This window comes from Symphalangus syndactylus, chromosome X, assembly GCF_028878055.3.
Source record: "Symphalangus syndactylus isolate Jambi chromosome X, NHGRI_mSymSyn1-v2.1_pri, whole genome shotgun sequence".
Taxonomy (NCBI): domain Eukaryota; kingdom Metazoa; phylum Chordata; class Mammalia; order Primates; family Hylobatidae; genus Symphalangus; species Symphalangus syndactylus.
This window is the reverse complement of record NC_072447.2, coordinates 58,594,561-58,608,351: the sequence shown is the minus strand read 5'-3', so window position 1 is coordinate 58,608,351 and position 13,791 is coordinate 58,594,561. Positions and strand designations below refer to the sequence as shown.

The following is a 13,791-nucleotide window of genomic DNA, read 5'->3' as shown; positions in this document are numbered from 1 at the left end:
GGGTGTGGTGGCAGGCACCTGTAATCCCAGCTACTCAAGAGGCTGAGGCATAAGAATCACTTGAACCTGGGAGACCGAGGTTACAGTGAGCAGAGATCACTCTACCTGCACTCCAGCCTGGGGGATAGTGTGAGACTGTGTCTCAAATTAAAAAAAAAACAAAAAGTATCTAGAGGTGGCAGTCAAATGCTCTCTAGTTATTTCAATTTGTAATTGATTAAACAGAAAGAATTATTCACTGAAAAAGAAAACCGGAACTTTAAAAGTGCCTGTTTATGTATTGCTGCAGTTCTAATTTGTGCCAAATACGCAAACATGTTCTATAATCTTAGTATATCTTTATTACCAGGGACATATCAAAACTTTAGGAAATACCAAGTATATAAGACTTTCTCCACGTAAAAGAGTAAGACTACAAGTGTTCAGAAGACAATCTTCCAAACTAGAAAACTCTTTAAAACACAAAGCATGACATTATTTCCATGGTTACTTTCTTTTTTTGTTTGTTTTTGTTTTTTGAGACAGGGTCTCATGACTTTTCTAACCAAACACTAGCCATCTTTAGCACTGGAAATGAATTTACAGGTTGAGCGTCCCTAATCTGAAAATCCAAAATCTAAAAGTTTTTGGGTACCAACATGACACTCAAAGGAAATGCTCATTGGAGCATTTTGGAATTCAGATTTTCGGATTAGGGATGCTCAACTGGTATGTATTCTGCAAATATTCTAAAACCCAAAAAAATCCCAAATCCAAAACACATCTGGTTCCAAGCAATTTGGATAAAGGATACTCAACCTGTATCCCTTTAAGTGCCAGCAAACAAAAAACACACATAAATGAGAATGTTTTTAATCAACATCCAAATATTACAGAAAAGCCACCTCTAGAACTGACCTAACAATTTCCCCTACCAAACATGCCAGCAAACCAAATTTAAGAAAATATGTTTCAATGGATCTTAAACTACTTCCATTATCAAAAAAATTTAAAACACCAACTGTTTTAATGCTAATATGTCCTAGGGAAAAAAGCACATACATTTTTAAGTGATATACAATCTATAACTTCTGACTATTTTGTATAATCTTTCTACTAACAGAATTACCAAAAAAAATTCCAATGAGAGTATTTAAGAAAAACTTAAAAATAAGATACTTTGTTCAAAACTGTGTATTTTAGCAATAGTTCCCTGAAACAGATAAGATACCCCAGTCCCCTAGCATTATTACTATAACTATACTTGGTAGTACTACTATATTTAAACTTACTACATTTATGGTATATATTCGTATATATTCTACTTTAACTCAAATCCTTACCCTACTTAAAAAAAAAAAATTAACCCAAAAGGTTTTCAAAAATGTACTAAAAAAGTCACAAGTTAATTTCTGTTAAAATATTTTGCTTAGTTTTCAATAACTCCACTGAAATTTTAAAAATAAGAATCTTGAATTATTACATTACCAGAAGATTAAGGGTCAGCATTCAAGAGCAAACTGTTCAAGATCACGCTATATTACAAGAACTCTAATTACGCAGGCTCTAGCTGTTTACAACCTTAAAGACATTACCAAAAAATAATAATTGTATTAACTACTTTTTTTTTAATCCAAAACCCCAGGCACTGTATATCAAATGGCCATCCTACAAACAAAAAATTCTTTCAATGACTCTAATATAACTGAATCTGACAAAAACATTCGGGAGACGATGAGAAATCAGTGGTTTGGATAAACTATCTGCACACCTGGAAAAGGAATACACATATAGACATGTACATACGTATACATACGCATACACATATGTATACATACATGTATATACGCATACGCACTTATACGTATACATATGCATGTATACATGTATACGCGTACATACGCATGTATACATATGTATACGTATGTGTGCATACGCATGTGTATACGTATACGTGTGTATATGTATGCGTGTGTGTATATGTATGCATGTGTGTGTACGTACACGTGTGCGTGTATACGTACACGTATGTGTGTATACGTATATGTATATATGTTAACGGGCAAGTAAGAGACACATGTTTAATGCTTTCAACTTTCTAAAGCTTTTAGGTCAAGAGTTTTTTTTAACATACAAATGTGAATTTTAAAAACTTGAAAGAAAATCCAATAATATACATAAGAATAAGAATTTTTGAAAACAAGTAGTAATAGCTAAATTTCTGCCAGAAAGGAAAAAAGTTATACAAAGTGCAGACTAAACTGGGGCCGGGGGGTGGGGGGTGGGGGGGGGCATAGCAGGACAAAAATCAAAGCTAAGAAGGGAATTCTGGGAGTTACTCAATTCCATTATCTGCCCTCAGGTAAGTAGCCTAAACCTGCCCAGTAAAGAAAAGCCAACTCTTAAGACTTTCAGAGAATAAGAATTCTTAAACCAACATAGCTCAACATTCCACAAAAAATAAAAATAAAAAACAAAAAATACTGCTTCGAGGACTGTTAAAAGGAGGATGAAACTAAATAATTCAATACTTCCTACAGCAGGACTCCAGCTCATTCACTTCATTCAGAACCCAATTCAAACAGAGGGTGCGAAGTTATATAATGTCAAGCTTTACATTACACACCCCACTGGTATGTTCAGGCTCACAAAGATGCAACCAAGAACTATATGCGGTAGCAAGCACACATTACAGAATGTTTTATTTTAATGTTAAGGCTGATGAATCTTGTCCTAAGCAGGTAGGACACCTCACAAGCACTGAGTCTGAAGCAATGAAGATTTTTTTTTCTTTAGTTTAACAAACTGCTTAATCGTTCATCAAATTACCCCATATATCATGAAGGCCCCAAACATAGTGAAGCTTCACTAGCTTTTCATTTTTAAGATGTATTCAAACATCAAGTAATGCACAACTTGCCAAGAATATTTGAAAATGGTTAATTTTTTAAAATTTAAACTCAGTGCATAACTGCAGGGTTTAATATTACAATCTGGGCCGGGCGCGGTGGCTCACGCTTGTAATCCCAGCACTTTGGGAGGCCGAGGCGGGCGGATCACGAGGTCAGGAGATCGAGACCACGATGAAACCCCGTCTCTACTAAAAATACAAAAAAATTAGCCGGGCGTGGTGGCGGGCGCCTGTAGTCCCAGCTACTTGGAGAGGCTGAGGCAGGAGAATGGCGTGAACCCGGGAGGCGGAGCTTGCAGTGAGCCGAGATGCGCCACTGCACTCCAGCCTGGGCGACAGAGCGAGACTCCGTCTCAAAAAAAAAAAAAAAAAAAAAAATATTACAATCTGAAATCCAATGTTAAGCATTATTCACCGTGAATCTATCTGAACATGAGCATTCTAAGACATAAAATCAACCAGCATTTTACACATTCTCAACATAAAACATCAGATTCCATTTATTTTTTCATCACCATAACCAAAAACAGTCGATTTGGCCAAACTTTTCCACGTGAATTATCTTTGCAAGCAATTTTATCAACCCATGTTAGACCAACAATAATCCCTCCAAAACAAAATAATGCTTTTTTAATTTAAATCATGTTTAATCTTTTGTAATGACAACTTTGACAGCAGTCAAATTTTTTAAATAAAATACTTTAAATACTCAAATTGAAAAAAAAAAAAAACTTTAAGGCAGGAGACCAACAATTACTGACGCTTAAATCTTTCCAGAGCTAGTCACTGTTTATTTTTACAGCAATAATTGTAATGAAGCCAATTAATACCTACGTAGTCAAAGTTTAACTCAAGTTTTCTGTATCGGTCAAAGGGGCCGGGCTTACTGAAAAGCATTATTTCCATTTAGTTTTCTGATCATTATATGCAATATAACTCCTTATAATTACTTTGAAATAAAAACGAATGTGTAATTACAGATAAAAAGGAATTGATGACTGCTAAACCAAGCTACAGACAAAAATTCAGAACAGCAAAAAAATCAACTTAAGAGTAAAATGTTAGACTTATTTCAAACTTCCGTCTCAACTGCAACAATAAAGCTAGGTGTCAAATGCAAAGCTATGATTTCAGCTAGAAAAGAAAATGTCTAACGGATACAACACCCATAGCACACACTCCAACTTTCACGGTCCCAATTACGAAGAAAGTATTCAAATACCACTGCAATCAGATTTTGGTGAGGAAATATAAACTGATGCATACAGATTGAGACTCCAGCCTTTGTTCAATAGCTTACGGATGGATAACTAAATGTGCTACAGGTTGATAAGCATTTACCAGGCTTATGCATGCTGCTTCCAAGCTTATGAAAGGTATAAGAATTCTGTATGCAAATAATCTTGGGTGATTTTGTTTTAAACACTACTGAGCTACACACTCCGAAGGAAAGGCTTATTCACGGCTACTATTTATTTCCATGTTTACCTCTACACCCTCCCCCTAACCCCCCCCTTCACTTTCTCCTCCCACCCTGTCCCGCCATCTTGGGCCGAAAGGAGCAGCCATTACTTAACTAAATGACAGTGCCAACAACTTTCCACACAAATAAAAAGAGACTACACCCCGAATCCTCCCCAGCCTTCCCTGTCAGACGCACAGGAAATGAGGCTCCAGGAAGAGAACACGTTTACAAATAACTACGGTATTTCTATGCCAAAAAGACCCAAAAAGTAAACAAGTCACCTAACTTCAGGTAACACACACTGCAATCGAGATACATGTCAACAGCCCAATGCAAACTCTTCACCGACCTAAACTCCGTGAAACTTCCCCCTTCTGGGAGCAGGGACACAAGAAAGCCTAAAACATTTGGTTAGCAGTAGGCATCACGAACAGCCTGCTTGAAGGAAAAGAATTTTTTTAAACCCGTGAGAGGCAAGTTAAGTCCGAAATTTGGGGAAATCTGAACACATTCACGATCCCTTGACCCTAAACAGGCACCTCGAAGATCATCGGCCTACCCCCAAAAAGCTGTAAAATAGCAGGCAGTTTTGTCGACCCAGTTGAGCCCGGCCCCAAAGCGATCCCGCCTCTGTTCCTCCAGCCACAAGAGGAAAAGAGCGATTTCGCAAGGGAGCAAGCAGGGTACCCGGGGGTGGGGGGAGAGCAGAGGCAGGAAATAGTTTTCCGGAAGCCCCTCGACCATCGTCCGCGGCCACAATGAGCGCAGACCCGGCCGCGGGGCCCGGGGCGAGCGCGGCGCCGGCCAGGGAGACGGTGTCCGCGCTCCGACTCGCAGCTGCCTTACCTTGCCCAGTAGGGCCTTCGTCCTGGCGCCATCTTCATGAAACCTCACGAACCCGAAGAGGCGGCTGTAGAGACAGACACAGTTTATTCGTTAACGCTCCGGGAACGCCACCGACCCGTCCCTGCCCGAGCCCGAGGCCCCGGCGGAGGCGGCGCGAAGAGCGCCAAACCGAGGTGCCCGCCCCGCCGCCGCCAGAGACAAGCCGCGCTCGGTCCTCCCAGGAGAGCGGCTACTGCCCGTCCGGAGCCGACCGGGCGAGTGACGGCGGCCCGTACCTGTCCAGTCCGCCGAGCGCCTCCCTCTCCTCGGCTGTCAGGCTGGGGGACGCCTCCTCGCTCTCGCCGCTCGCTTTTCCCGCCGCCATTTTCTTTTCCTCATCACCGAAAGCGGCGGCGGCAGCGGCGGCGGTAGCGAGCGACACTCCGCAGGATTTCATGGAAACGCAGCGAATTCACAACTCCAACGCCGACACCCCCCCTCGGACCGGGGCCCGCAATGACGCCCCCAATCTGCGCGCGGGACCAGCACACCAACTTTATCGCCGCCTCCTCCTCCGCCGCGGGCGGCGGCGACGAAAAATCCCAACGCGGCGGCGGTGAAGGCGGCGGCGGCAGGGGCTGCGGAGCCCCCGGGTCGGCAGCGGCGGCTTTCGGCTGTAGGGTCACATCGCGGGGTTGGGCAGGGGGCAGCCACAGGCGGGGACGGCGGGAACGGCCGGAGCGCGCGGGGCTGGGGAGCACTGGGGGGATTCGTTGGAGACACAAACTTCCCCGGCACCAGCACAAAGTTGTTGTAATTGTGTCACACAGCGAACCCCACGCCGCCGCCGTGACCCCCCCCTCTCCGCCCGGCTGGCGCCACCAATCGGCGCGGCCCGCACGCCTCACGTGACCTTTGTTGACTCACGTCAGCCGTGGCTCCACTTAACTTGCTAGCTGCCCGAGCCCCGCCCACCGAGGCCGCCACCGAGAGGGGAGCGGGACGCAGGCCAATTCTGGCCGGTGGTTGGCTGCTGGGCGCGTCTGTCGGGGGAAGGGTTGTCACCGAGAGGGAGCTTCCTGTTAGGTTGTGCTGGTTAAATGCACTGGGGCAGAGAATGGAGGGTCCGGGCCGTGTCACCTCGGGAACCGCGGCGGGCTCTGTAGGGGGAGGGGAGTGGTGGGGAAGGGCGAGGTCCGGCACCGCCCGCGGCGGGCGCGAGCGGCGGGCGAAGACGCCAAGGACAGCCTTTGCCTGCCCGCGAGCTCTGGGATGTTCCCAGACCGCGGCTCCGGCCGTCCCGCGCGCGCTCCAGGGGTCCCGGGACCCCACAGGGCCTGGTACAGGTCGCGTAGCCGGGAGGCGGCGCACGGCCCTCGACCTCTGCCCTCCGAAGAAGGCTCAGACTTGGCACTGCTGGAAATATTAATGGCCTCCGCGAGGAGGGCGCTCGGGGAACGGCTGCTGGTCCCGTGCCCCGCGGTCCGGGTGCCGCCCTAGGCCAGACCTGCGCTGGCAGCCCCGATCACCTCGCCCGAGCCGAAAGTGAAGGGGGAAGGGCTCCCCTGACCCCCGCCCATACGCCCCAGGCCGGAGGGAATGAAGAGTCGCCCGCGGGGCCTGGCTTGCCGACCATGGCTCCCCACCGCCAAAGGTCTGTCTGTTGGCGGCACTTTGGGGCCAGATTTTCGTGCTGTGTTTACCCTGTGTCTTATCAGTAGTTCATTACAGTCTTACAAGAAAAAGCAATGAGAAATTGTGAAGCGGGATCTGCAGAATATTGGGTTCTATTGCCGTGATTTCAGTGGAGCCTTCTTAAAAAAGTAGGGGCCGCTTGTGGACAGACCTGAGAGAAGACATAATTAAATCCTCATCACAGCTGGTGGCCCAAGAAAGCCTTTCTATCCCCCCAAAACCTGCAGGTTTGTAACCCCTAGACAACAGTAACACTTTGTTGTTCTGTCTCTCAGGTGCAGGGGAAAGGCTTTAGTCTGGCTTTTAATCTTTACTATAAGTGAAAAAAAAATAGGCCTTCTTTCGTCTACTCTTCTCAAAAGGCAAATTTATTTACTAAGCTGTATGTCTTATAACAGGGATAGGAAAAAATTCATAGACATATAAAGACAAGATTCTCTTTATAAACGGAGTTTTTTATATTTTCAATAGCTTTTCCACCTGTAACCAATAAAAATTATATATTTAAACTTGGATTTCAAAATATGACGAAGACAATTCAGTGCTGACCCAGTAATTCCTACCAGTATTCAGCGGGAAGCTATGGGAATCCCAACTGATTTTGCACACAGTTTTAAATTGTTCCCCTGAGACTAGTAACTAGACGAACAAACTGTCGTTTTGTATAGATTATAGTTCATGTTTAATTACTTCCTCTGAAACACCTTTCCCTTTACGATACTCCATTTTGCTTGAAAGAGTGTGTACAAAGGGCCAAATCTTTTCTACGGCTAAATTAATACATTGTTAACTTTGTCGCAAATGATGACATTCAAAGCCAAGGAAATTTTGACCCCACTAACTCGCTCGCACACTGTCTCATACACACACACACACACACACACACACACACACACACACACACTTGGACAAGCACAGATAGACATTTTGCTGGTATTTGACTATCTCCATGAAGTTAGCAGTTCCTGACTCAGGTCCTTTTCAAGGATTATAAGGCTACTCAATTCTGGCCGGGCTCGGTGGCTCACGCCTGTAAAGGGAGGCCGAGGCGGGCGGATCACGAGGTCAGGAGTTCGAGAGCAGCCTGGCCAATATGGTGAAACCCCACCTCTACTAAAAATACAAAAAACAAAATTAGCCGAGCATGTGGCGCACGCCTGTAGTCCCACCTACTCGGGAGGCTGAGGCAGAAGAATCGCTTGAACCCTTGAGGTGGAGGTTGCAGTGAACCGTGATTGTGCCACTGCACTCCAGTCTGGGTGACAGAGTGACTCTGTCTAGAAAAAAAAAAAAAAAAAAGCAGCCGGGCGCGTTGGCTCACGCCTGTAATCCCAGCACTTTGGGAGGCCGGGGCAGGTGGATCACGAGGTCGGGAGATGGAGACCACGGTGAAACACCGTCTCTACTAAAAATACAAAAAATTAGCAGCGCGTGGTGGTGGGTGCCTGTAGTCCCAGCTACTCGGGAGGCTGAGGCAGAAGAATGGCGCCGAGCTTGCAGTGAGCCGAGATCGCGCCACTGCACTCCAGCCTGGGTGACAGAGCGAGACTCCGTCTCAAAAAAAAAAAAGGCTACCCACTCCACTCCTCAACACCTTTCTTCCCGCTATTGCTATGTAATAGCAGAATAGCAAGGAGTGGATGCAATGGGTGGGAGTTGGAGTGAGGCAGACCTGGATTCAAATCCTTGCTCTACACAGGCTGTGCGACCTTGAGAACGTTACCTATCCTCTAAGCCAGTGCTCTATGTCTATTTCAACTGCAAGGATCTATCCATCATCAAGCATGGGACAAATTTCATATGGTAACATAAGTCCTTACATCATACACATGTTACATAGTGTGTTATCTGTCAAATGTATGTAAAATAGATATGGAGCCTATAAGGTTTAGATATTTCACTAGAGAGAGAAATAGGGACATACAATAAATGATTTTATAATAAATTTCCATGAAAAGTGAATCTGAAAACCCCACTGGAAGGCAAAGTAGTGCAGCCAAAGGAGCATGAATTGTGGAATCATACAGATCTGGGTTCAGATCCTACCTCTACCACTTGATAGCTAGGCAGACTTGAACAAGTTAGTCTAATTTGAGCTTCAGTTCTCTCATCTGTGAAAAAGAGAAAATACAGCCACTTTATAACATTATTTTAGATGCCATAAGGTAGGTAAAGTGCCAGACACATAGATTCAAAAATCTCAATAAAATAGGAAGGCTGGAATTTCCAAAATTTTTTCTTGCTTTCACAATCTGGGTTCTAAATTTATTATTACTCTACCCATCACTTCCTCCTTCTCCCTCCACAACCTCACTATAAGCCCAACACATAAGCAGTCCTAAGTACTTTATACTTGAGTCATATAACCCCAGTATTGCTACCATCTCTCATTCTATACTTCGGCCTTATAAGCGGGGCGCAGTGGCTCACGCCTGTAATATCAGCATTTTGGGAGGCCGAGGTGGGCAGTTCACCTGAGGTCAGTGGCTTCAGACCAGCCTGGCCAATATGGTGAAACCCCATCTCTACTAAAAATGCAAAACTTAGCCAAGCGTGGTGGCACATGCCTGTAATCCCAGCTACTTGGGAGGCTCACACAGGAGAATCACTTGAACCTGGGAAGCAGAGATTGCAGTGAGCCAAGATCATGCCATTGTACTCCAGCCTCGGCAACAGAACAGGACTCCATCTCAGAAAAAAAAAAAAAAAAAAAAAAAAAAAAAAAAAAATAGAACATTCATCCTTATATCACTTAGTACTGATTCTTTTTCATAATTCTAAATACACCAGGAGCTGGGGAAAGTTTAATCTGAATTTAGCAAATTAATACGACTAATGTATGTATAGATAAATCAATATTATAAAATTATATAAAATCTAGCTAAGTCAGATTACAGACTAAGTACATAATTTGTAGCAATATTATGTTAATATTTATGTAAGTACCATCAACTAATTAGAGAAGGAACCCATTTAAGTTATAGGAAAATAATGTGACCTTCTTTTAAACAATGAAATATTTAACCTGAAGCACTTAGGAATACCTAGTGTGTTTATAATGTTAGTGCCATATAACCTTTACAGATAATAAAAAGTCACATAACAGTCATATTTTATCTAGTCTTATCGATAGAACTATATGTAAATGTCACAATCAAAAATAGGTTCAAAAAAATTTACCAGTTCTTCTCATACTTACTTACCATTGTCATAGAGACTATCCAGCTGATGCCAGAACACAAAAATGACAGAAATATAGGGTTAGGTTTGAGCAGAGACAGGGAGCCAAGTATAAATGGACTTTCAGTTATTACGAAGACTTCAGTTGTCAGAATAGAGTTAGGACTGCTAGAAGATGCCTGGACTCCTACCTTCACCAGGCTGTAATGAGGCACCTCACATCCCACCCCCGCCAACACACACACAACTGCACTAGGCAGCCTGGACTTCCACCCAGCAGTTGTGAGGGGTCAGTACCCATCCCTGCTGAATTAATGTCAGGGTCGTCAAAACTTTAATCACTGCCCAGTGGTATACTACCACCCCCCATTGTATCAGTGGAGGGGGAGCAATGTAGGGAACAATAATGAGGGACTCCTATACTGCCCAGCTAGGGTGAATGGAGGCCTCAGTCTAGGCCTGGTAGAGAGCGAGAACTCCCATCCCCACAAAGCAGTAACAAGGAGACATTGCACTCATTGTCAACCAAGACTGAGGGGGAAAGCTGGACTTCCACCCACACCTGCCAGTAACAAGAGAGTGCCCCCTTTTCCCCCACTAGAGCAATGTCAGAGGAGGCCTGCTAAAATACAAGATTTAAATAAGATCTAGAGTCTTGGCCAGGCGCGGTGGCTCATGCCTGTAATCCCAGCACTTTGGGAGGCGAAGGCGGGTGAATCAACTGAGGTCAGGAGGTGGAGTCCAGCCTGACCAACATGACCAAACCTCGTCTCTACTGAATACAAAAAAAAATTAGCTGGGCATGGTGGCACATGCCTATAATCCCAGCTACTTGGGAGGCTGAGGCAGGAGAATTGCTTGAACCCTGGAGGTGGAGGTTGCAGTGAGCCAAGATTGTGCCATTGCACTCCAGCCTGGGCAACAGAGTGAAACTCTGTCTCAAAAAAAAAAAAAAAAAAAAAACTAGAGTCTCAGAACACTGCCCAAAATATCCAGGTTTCAATCAAAAAATTACTCATCATAGCAAGACCCAGGATAATTTCAAATGAGAAAAGGTCAACAGATGCAAACACTAAAGTGAATCATATGTTTAAATTATCTAACAAGGGCTAGGCATGGAGGCTCACGCCTGTAATCCCAGCAATTTGGGAGGCCAGGTGGAAGGATCACCCGAGGTCAGGAGATCGAGACCAGCCTGGCCAACATGGTAAATCCCTGTCTCTACTAAAAATACAAAAATTAACTGCACATGATAGCGCACTCCTGTAATCCCAGCTACTACTTGGGAGGCCGAGGCAGGAGAATTGCTTAAATCTGGGAGGCGGAGGTTGTAGTGAGCCAAGATCGCGCCATTGCACTCCAGCCTAGACTACAGATTGAGACTCTGTCTCAAAAAAAATAAAATAAAAATAATAGCAAACAAACAAATAAAAAACCAGAAGGCCTCAGAAGAGCAAGAAGAAGTTTCAGAAAAAAAAAAAAGACAAAGTATTGTTGAGCAAGTGGCATCTGTGGCCCTATTGTCAACAGGAGATGTCCAAGCACTTCTGCCCACTGCATCTTGGTACCAGAATCTCCAAGGAAAATACAATTCAGTCAAGCCCCAGGTAGAATAACTTTGCTCACATAGAGAAGACACACAGCAAGATCGGCTTCAGTAGTGGACATTAGTCCTCCCTGGCCAACAGGTCCCTCCAACAGCCAACAGACTCCTCTTGTGCTGCAGCAGAAAGATCTCATCCGCTCCCTGCAGGGGACAGATTTTTTTTTTTTTTTTTTTGAGACGGAGTCTCGCTCTGTCACCCAGGCTGGAGTGCAGTGGCGCAATCTCGGCTCACTGCAAGCTCCGCCTCCCGGGTTCACGCCATTCTCCTGCCTCAGCCTCTCTGAGTAGCTGGGACTACAGGCGCCCGCCACCACGCCCGGCTAATTTTTTGTATTTTTAGTAGAGACGGGGTTTCACCGTGGTCTCGATCTCTTGACCTCGTGATCCGCCCGCCTCGGCCTCCCAAAGTGCTGGGATTACAAGCGTGAGCCACCGCGCCCGGCCAGGGGACAGATATACTAGTGGTGTGGCCCAGATGCCATGTGACACACACATTTAAGCGGAACAAAGGAGCACACATTGAGTCTGAAACAAAGACAGATATTCCCATACAAAGTAACAAGTCTAGTATAGGCTGTGAGAACTCTCCATCCCTTGGTAAGGAAGTGTTCCAGGCTCAAGGCCTATTCTCATGTGGCTGACAGGGGAGCAAAAGACTGCACCTATGGAATCAAATGAAAATTTTAGAACAAAAAAACAGAATGATCAAAATAAACTTCACATATGGGCTCAATAGCAGAATGGTGGGAACAGACGAAAGAATCCGTGAACCTCAAGACAGAACAATAGGAAATACCTGGGTGGGCAGAGTGGCTCACACCTATAATTATACCCAGCGCTTAGGAAGGCCGAGGCGGGTAGATCACCTGAGGTCAGGAGTTCAAGACCAGCCTGGCCAACATAGTGAAACCCCATCTCTACTAAAAATACAAAAATTAGCCGGGCGTGGTGGCACATACCTGTAATCCCAGCTACTCAGGAGACTGTGGCAGGAGAATCGCTTGAACCCGGGAGGCAGAGGTTGCAGTGAGTTGAGATTGGGCCATTGCACTCCAGCCTGGGTGACTGAGAATCTGTCTCAAAAAAAAAAAAAAAAAAAAAAAAAAAGGACATACCCAATCTGAACAACAGAGAGAGAATAGACTGCAACAAAAATAAATAAATAGAGCCTCAAGGATCTGTGCGCTGTAACAAAAGACACAACACTTATGTCATCAAGTCACACAAGGAGGGGAGAAATGGAGAAATTGGGCATAGCCAAAAAAAGTATGTCAAGAAATAATAGCTGAAAACGTCCAAAATTCACATCATCCTTGTAATTAAGCTACTCTTTCTTGGAGAGTTGTATAAATAAATTCTATACTATAATCCAGAGTGATGAGTGCCATGACCTATGCCCAGATTTCTGTGGGAGCACACAGAAGAGGCAGCTTTGTCAGCCTAGAGGGACCAGGGAAGTATCCTAGAGATTAGAAGACAGGCCAGGCGCAGTGGCTCACGCCTATAATCCCAGCACTTTGGAAGGCCGAGACTGGTGGGTCACCTGAGGTCAGGAGTTTGAGACTGGCCTGGCCAACATGGCGAAACCCCGTTTCTACTAAAAATACAAAAAAACTACAAAATAAAAAAATAATAAATAAAAATACAAAAATTAGCCAGGCATGGTGGCGGGCACCAGCTACTCGGGAGGCAGAGGCAGGAGAATCTCTTGAAGCCGGGAGGCAGAGGTTGCAGTGAGCCGAGATCACATCATTGCACTCCAGCCTGGTTGACAAGAGCGAGACTCCGTCTCAAAAAAATAAAAAATAAAAAAAAAGATAGATTGGTAGGAGCTGGAAAGTGGGTATAGGGAGGTTTACATTCCAGGCAGAGGCAGCAACATACCTGCAAGCACACAGAAGGCTAAGAATATGGGAGTTCTGATAAATTCAAGAAGTTGAGTGTGGTTGCAGCCAAGAGGATACGGGAAAAATCAGGAGTTGAGGCTGAAAAATTAGGCAGCACCATGAAGAGTCCAGAATGGAATGCTAAAGAATCATGCAAAAGTTTACAGTGGACTATTAAAAGATTTTAGAGAGAGAAATAATAATTGTAGGGTTGCTATTGGTGTTAGTGCTGCTGCTGTAAACA

At 44.8% G+C, this 13,791-nt stretch overlaps 1 protein-coding gene across 23 annotated transcripts in view; it reads right to left on the bottom strand.

Moving 5' to 3' along the window:
* Window positions 1-5,995, bottom strand: part of KDM6A (lysine demethylase 6A) — a 239,873-nt gene extending 233,878 nt beyond the window's left edge. For 22 of the 23 annotated variants that reach the window (XR_008654905.2, XM_055269068.2, XM_055269071.2 and 19 more), the window contains exons 1-2: window positions 5,477-5,637; window positions 5,202-5,265 (exon numbers count right to left, since the gene is read on the bottom strand). Coding sequence is in view for 22 of the 23 variants with exons in the window: in XM_055269068.2 (XP_055125043.1) it covers window positions 5,202-5,265; window positions 5,477-5,637 (225 nt within the window). In the remaining variant the exon portion in view is untranslated. Of the gene's footprint in view, window positions 1-5,201; window positions 5,266-5,476 lie in introns of all 23 variants that reach the window. The other variant, XM_055269081.2, reaches the window with a different exon arrangement.
* Window positions 5,996-13,791: the final 7,796 nt, after the last annotated feature.